The sequence below is a fragment of the Nicotiana sylvestris genome, chromosome 6 (assembly GCF_000393655.2).
Source record: "Nicotiana sylvestris chromosome 6, ASM39365v2, whole genome shotgun sequence".
NCBI classification, from domain to species: Eukaryota; Viridiplantae; Streptophyta; class Magnoliopsida; order Solanales; family Solanaceae; genus Nicotiana; species Nicotiana sylvestris.
Window position 1 is genome coordinate 158,681,391 of NC_091062.1, and position 7,287 is coordinate 158,688,677.

The window sequence follows — 7,287 nt, forward strand, 5'->3', positions numbered from 1 at the left end:
GAATTGTTGGATAAAAAATAAATACCACCTTCAATAGTGGCTACCACACGCCATTTTTACTATGTTGAAAGAATTTGGGGGAAACTAAATAGCATTAAATTATTTACAACCCCAAAACTGTTAGAACTAGAATACAGCTGAGTTTATAAAGTTACATGTTTTATTATGGAGTATTTGAGAAATATGCTTCTTTGAATATGAGAAATCAAATTTTGATATGCGGGCATATTAGTTGAGTTACAAGAAAGAAAAAATATGAGAAATCAAATTTTGATATGCGGGCATATTAGTTGAGTTAAAAGAAAGTAAAAATATGAGAAATTTCAAAGGGGAAAATTACTTCAAAGAAACATGAATTTCTTGATCAATAAAATCCCATTATGATATTCCCCTATTATAATGGTTTGTGAGTCATAAATAAAACAACCATGACATTGTTCAGAGTACAGGGAGAAATTGCTCTTTGACAAAATCACGGTCACTTGAATAGTTGAATGGGATAATGGTATCGCTTTTCATAGAATACGTTAAAATGAAAGGCAAAAGTGTGGTTTATGGTCGTTTTGCTTGATGGCGAATGCCGGCTTGAAAACCTTCAGAATACGCAGTGTTCTTGAACATCGTCTGCACAGATAAAGCTATGGTGAAAAGAAAATACCATGCTCAACCTACTTAGAGGAACTTAACTTTCTCCTGGAAAATAGTGGCGAGCAGAAACTTGGTTTTTTCTTCAAAAAACCAGCCAACACCTAACCAATCCTATCCAAAGATGCCATTCTACACATTATTCTGATCGTTTTGGCTTCGAAAATTAAACCTCAAAATACCAGTTTGGGAACTGCCAAAAACCAAACCATACTGACTACGTTCATTAATACTATGACTTTTGTTTGACTAATATATCTGTCAGAAGTGAAATAAATTATGTCTAAGTTTGGATAGACTCGCCTACCATTTCATCTGAGATATATTTGCTTTGTTGATGCTTAAGTATAAAGATTTTTTAAAACTGCATGAATGTAAAATCATACAAGAAGATTTCATCAAAGTGATTCAGGAAGAGGAAATAGGTACTCACAGCCATGCTATTGAACTCTGTTGCAAGCTTATTCCTAATTTTATTTGATATGGCTTCACCAAGTTTCTCACCGTGTTGCTTTACATTCTCCTCTGTTATCTGGATTTTTTTAAATGAGATAAGTTTTAACTGGATGTTACGTTTCTCATATCATCACAATAAATATGTACTTCTGAGTAAAAAGAGCATCATTTCCTTACCTCTGAAAGAACTAGAGATGACGTCTTCTCTAGAAAGTCTTCAACAAATTTTTCGGGATCAGCAAAGGAGTTCGGTGAGTTAACTCCATTTGATAGTTTCTCCTTCCGCACATCAGCTGATGGCTTAACAGCTTTAGCTATTTGATTAGAAGGAAATTTTATGTCAGATTCCTTCTTCATGTCTTCACAACCACAAAATGAAATCCAACAAGATAAGCTGACGGTATAATAAAATAATTGTATGGATTGGCACCAATTCAAGGTTGAACTTAAATTAAACCCCACTTAAATTGATCCTTTAGTCACTACGAAATTTCTAACTGGAATACAATTGTAGACACTATCAACGACCATTGCCATGTTAGAAAGGAAAAAAATTGAACTCCTATGAAAGGAGACAGTTGAATGGACACCTGAACTTATCAACTGTAAATTAGAATTAAGGGCCACATTTTGAAATTAACCAGGAAGCGAAAAGCTCCAAATTTCAAATCTCACCTGAACTAGTAGCTGAAACTACCAACCTAATGCTACTAATAGTTTTCCAATAAACTAGGCTGTAGATTCAGTGAAAAAAACCAAAATAATTCTGAATAGTTTGACCTTCAACGTATTATGTGCATAACTCATGTTGAAATGCAACAATGCAATCGGTAAAGCATAAACATTGCCAGAAGTGTACCTGAAACTCCAGTTGCCTTGTTACTGACAGGGGCATGATTTGTGTCAGAAACTTGCAAAGGAGCTGCTTTGTCTGGTTGTCCTGGTAGAACAATTGTATCAGAGGGAACAAAAGTGGCCAGATCAGGAGGTTGATCTTTTCCTACTGGAGGATTAGCCTTAAAAAGTGGAACACAAAAATGTTATGTAAGAAACAGGAGCATAATCAATTTTCAGATAATTCATTGATCAAGCATATGAATTCAGCCAAGCAACTAGATATGAGATCACCTCCAGGTCAACATAGACTGGTTGCTTTCCTATGGAACCCAGGAATTTATCGAGATCACGAGCATTAAGAGCTGCAAGAAATACCTGGGTTACATAATCACAATCACATACTCAAGAATGTAAATGCAGAATTCTGTATTAAGCTTGAACTAGTAATCCCCAATATTCTAGTCCTGAAAAAATCAACGAATTTTATGTCTCTCATTAAGTACTATTTGCAATGAACTTCCGTAGATAATGTCAGGACCACCAGGAGACAAAATCGGCCACTTTAATTTCCTAACTTCCTGTTGATTTCCATCAACACTTGCAGCACCATGGAAAGGTATCATTCTCCAAGTAAATGTGAAAAGAAAATTGTACGATACACTACCTTGCACAAAATAAACTAGGACTTGAAGAGTATTAGAGGATAATATATATCAACCGTATATTTGGTCTACGCTAAAAAGTCCAATAAGGCAGTAACAGTTAAATTCACTTGTAGTTGGTCAAAGGTAAAAGCTACCCTCTAATACTTGAAATTAAAGTGCAATACTATATAAGTTCTAAAATTTAACAACACCCACTTGTGACTTCTGAGCATAATTTATTGAAGTAGACAAAATCACATATAGTGACAATTTACAACATTATCCCACTAAAGTTCAAAAAATTATGTGTGAAATAAGATAAATGGCAGAAAGATTGAGGAAACGCATCCAGACAAAGGTCTTACACCTGGCTGTTTGTATTCACACTTTTTGATGTATTAGCAGTACATGTAGGACATCTATATTCACTTCTATACAATCTAACTGGTGCATACAGAGAATATGTGCCGAGCTTGTCAAAACTAATTCGGGGGCTGACGAGAGACTAGATGTCTGTGTGCTAAGCTGGTCATTTTTTACAAATTTTGTGAAAATATGGCCTAAGAGTATCTTTCCAGTGACAAAGTAACAATAGTGATCCGTGTGCTTGACTGCTTGGTCCTCTCATGAAACATTGGATTTGATGCAATGTGAAGAATGACTTGATTATCACATCTGATCAATCACTTCAAACTTCAGTTTTTGAATAGTTGTTTGTTTCATAAAAGTTCCCAACTCTTAAGTAGCAATCACCATGGCACTTGCTGTTTCTGTTTCCTAGTTTTTTTTTTTTTTTTTTTTGACTACTGGTGTTGGTGTTCTGAAGGTGAAGATGGAATTTTTGCAAGAAGAACACAATTTTGGGGTTAAATTGTAACTAATGAAACTTAGGATGAGTGCAGAAGTGCTTTTTCAGATTTTTAAGCATAATGACACCTATAGCGCTGACATTGGTGTGTGTCATGCACTTCCAAGTTTAGAAGTGGCTCAAGGTTAAATCGTGCGGTACTAGCCAAGGATATTTGGTTGCCCATGTATTTAGAGTGTGTAAGAGGAAAATCTGTGCAAACTGAGGGAGGAAATATGCATTAAGCTAAATGGTTAAAAGAGCATAAATTATTGTTTAGCAGTTTAGCTAAAAAGTCCTGGAAGGATGAATAAGGATAATGAAAGTAAAATCTATACAAGTCGTGTTGTCTTACCAATTGTTGTATCATTAGAGAGTGGGTGGAAGAAGCAGCATTCCTGAGTTTTAAATCCTTGATCTAACAGCAAGGAAACATGCCTTGAAAAAGGAATAGCAAGTTGTAACCTTAAGAATCATTGACACGTGGGATCAAGGAAAACAGCAGAAATTTTACTGTAGCTTAATAAAAGAGTGAAATGAGTACCTTGCTGATTCATTTACTAATGCAAAAGGAGTGACACAACCTAGTGGTACCTAACATAGCAATGAAGAAAGAAATATTACAGGGGCTTGCCAGCAAGTTATGACCATCAGTGAAAGATATAAGAGAAATGATTCTGATCTCTCTACTGCAAACATTTTATTCAAGCCAATATTGTATAAGTTACATCACCAGATTTAAAAAAATATTTCCTCAACAGGATTTAAAACTTGCTATTAAAAGGCAAGGAACTATCTCTTGTGAAGGAGGTTCTTACCATCAATGGTTTCAAGAATGAATACATGAAAATTTCAAGTAGGAAATAACATTTATAATGCAACTGCATTGAAAGACTTGTTAAACATAAACATTTAGCCAGCGAAGTTCAAGCACTACAAGCTAATTCAAGCTCAGTCTAAAGAGGGGTTGAACTTATTAGTAGCCAGCTGATTTCTTCGTTAACCTCGGCCATCAAGTTATCATGAGATAACTCATGGTAAACTTCCGGTTTGGAAGAGCAATATATTTCTAACAGAAACAGCAGAAATCCCCAAGGATAATCAGGACATTTCACTTTGCACGCCTTCAAGCACTTGGAGAGGAGGATCTTTGGAAAATCTCGGATCTAGCATGCCATGTTCAATTGCACTACCTATGCCACAGGGACTTGGTATGACAGTGAATTGTGGTGTCGTGTTAGTCTAAGTCTGGATTGTAATATGAAAGGTTAAATATAGAAAAGTTTTATCCTCCCTTATTCAGAACTTAGTTGACCTATTTTCTATTTTATTCTGTTCCAGATGACTCCTTTAAAATGACAAAATATTCCATCTTCAGAAAGTAATCTAATATAGACTAATAGTGCTTTGTTTCTGATGGCATGTTGCAGATGTAGAAAAGGCAAAGTACAACTAACGGCAAAATATATGAAATCCAGGCAACAGGGGGAAAGAGAAAGAAACAGCAAACTAAGGTATACATCATCTTAATCAACGCAACATGGAACAGAAAAGAAAAGGATAACATGTAATGAATTGACAAACCTGAAGTACTTCCCCAAGTGCTTCTTCAGGAGCCATTCTTAGCCCTCCTTTTCCCAAACCAAGCCTCTGAGACAAAACTGCTCAGTTTTCAACAGAATGCATAGCATCCGTTAAAAATCAAAATACTTCACAATAACAAAAAGATTGAGATAATGCTTGTAGTACAACAGCAGTCTCTACTGGTACATAAACTGTGATCATAAATATTCTGTTCCCATACACATCACTCTATATAAGATCAATTTTATGCCATTGTCCCAAGTAATGGAAACTAAAGAATAGATACCTTTCAAATCTACATTTGTTTTTGCCAGTGCAGAAACAACGTAGAACCTGTGTTTCTTATCCTGCATCAGAAGCAAGGTGTGGGCATTATATTAAGTACATGAGCTTGAGTGGATTAAAGTTGGAATTACTAACTTCTTTTTAGAAAAGGTAAAGCAAACATACTACCAGTCTACCACAGGAAGTCTATCATACCTTTAAGAATAAGTTTTTACTCAATGCCCCGTTCAGATGCCCAACATGCTTTGCCTGATGCGAATGAGAACTTAAAACTGTCATCAGTAATCAGAATGGAAGAGCAATTAACAGTGATTCGGCAAGTTCACTTACCTGTGCTTCAACTGTCAAAACCACGGGGTGTTCGTGTTTGGTGAAATCAATCTGAAGCTCCTGAAAGAACCGAGAATATTGATTACTCACTGTAAAATTCTTGCTCATAAAATCCCATCCTCAAGGATGTTATGAATGATAGATAGCATATCCAAGTTATCTTTTTTTTTTTTTGTGTGGATAAATTAAGGTAATATTAATCAAGCTAGTATAAAGATGGTACTGCAAAACTAGATAACATACTCAAGTTATCTGATACAAAAGATAAGATGAGCTATTAATTTGTAACAACTTTAACATATATTTTCGAATAGGACCCTTTTGGCTTTGAATTAATAGTTGCCAATACATATATCAAAACAATCGAGAGATCAGCAATGTAGAAACCTGTAAACGGGCAAGCAATTGCTCCTTCCTATAACCCATTTTGTCTTTGTAGAAATCTTCTCTGCAGGTCCACGCTCTGCTTATAACAGAAAAAGAAAATATTAAATTTACTAATAACCAATAACCTCAAGGGGCGACAAATCTAGATTTTGGGCATTAAGTTAATTCAAATGCTTATATTTGGGATTTCAGAAATTGATATAGTACAACTTACATTATTATGATAATACTTCGTGTTTTATAGTCCTATTCTATGTATCCTTTTCTATTGTAAAGTGCAATGTTTTAAATTTTCAAAATTAGATTAGTACACCTCAATTTTGTCGCAAACAAGAGTGTATACTCTCACCAAAGATGAAAATATATCTACAGTATAAGTTTCTAGGAAACAAACAGCAAAACTCAGGGGCATAGTAGTACACAACTTCGGAGCTATTATCACATGGAAGCAAACAAAAAAAGGCATATTCTCATAAAAATCACGAATACAAATTGGTGCTGAATTTTAGCAAAGCATTTCCTTCGATCCACATTTGGTAGTTTATCATAGCAAAGAAATTAGAAATATATATAGAGAGAGGGAGGGGGAGTGCGTGGCAGAGAGAGAGTGGAGCTTACAACTGGATTTCGCCGCAGAAGGAGGCAGACCGCGGCTGAGAAGACTTGCCTTTGTGTTTGGATTGCTGTTTCTTATTCATTTTGACCCAAATAGTTCCTAAAGTTCCAGAGTTGCCTTAACCTGGTCCTTTAAGTATAACACTGAGCAAAAAACATTCCTAAGTTTATAATTTCGGTGTATTTTTAGTCCTTGAATGACGGATAGAGGGGGTTACAGCTTGTATTGTACTGTACTGTATCATTTTGATGTATACAATATTTAGATAGATTATATTATTTTTTATCGTTTCATGGTGTCATGCACCAACAATATGAAGAATAAATTTGCAATACTATAAAGAAAAAGTAAGGCACGAGGTAGAATTATCTATATATATTTATATCTATCTATATTTATCTATCTATATCTGTATTCTATATCTATATCTATATTATTATAAAACACGAATAATTTATACTAAATGTTATGTGACAAAATATCCCTAAAATATTAACGTACTTTTATGCCCCTCAATATCCCTTAACATTTAAAAGGTATATTTCATTAATTAGAGTCCAAATAGAATTAGCATATGTTGGTCGGCATTTGCTTCGACCATCTTACGTGGTATTATAATTACTGTAGGAAACAAAAATTGAATTTCATTATAACTA

The 7,287-nt window shown here is 34.7% G+C and overlaps 1 protein-coding gene across 1 annotated transcript; it reads right to left on the bottom strand.

Annotated features, from left to right (window-relative positions):
* Positions 1 to 340: 340 nt before the first annotated feature.
* On the bottom strand, positions 341 to 6,724 carry LOC104243413 (uncharacterized). The gene is made up of 13 exons (XM_009798592.2): positions 6,634 to 6,724; positions 6,016 to 6,091; positions 5,629 to 5,688; positions 5,494 to 5,547; positions 5,300 to 5,360; positions 5,014 to 5,090; positions 3,974 to 4,023; positions 3,785 to 3,867; positions 2,230 to 2,300; positions 1,961 to 2,117; positions 1,279 to 1,415; positions 1,079 to 1,177; positions 341 to 624 (listed from the first exon to the last, which is right to left on the bottom strand). The coding sequence occupies exons 1-13, from the start codon at positions 6,711 to 6,713 to the stop codon at positions 553 to 555; spliced, it is 1,077 nt and encodes a 358-aa protein (XP_009796894.1). The 5' UTR covers positions 6,714 to 6,724; the 3' UTR covers positions 341 to 552.
* Between the last annotated feature and the right edge of the window lie 563 nt (positions 6,725 to 7,287).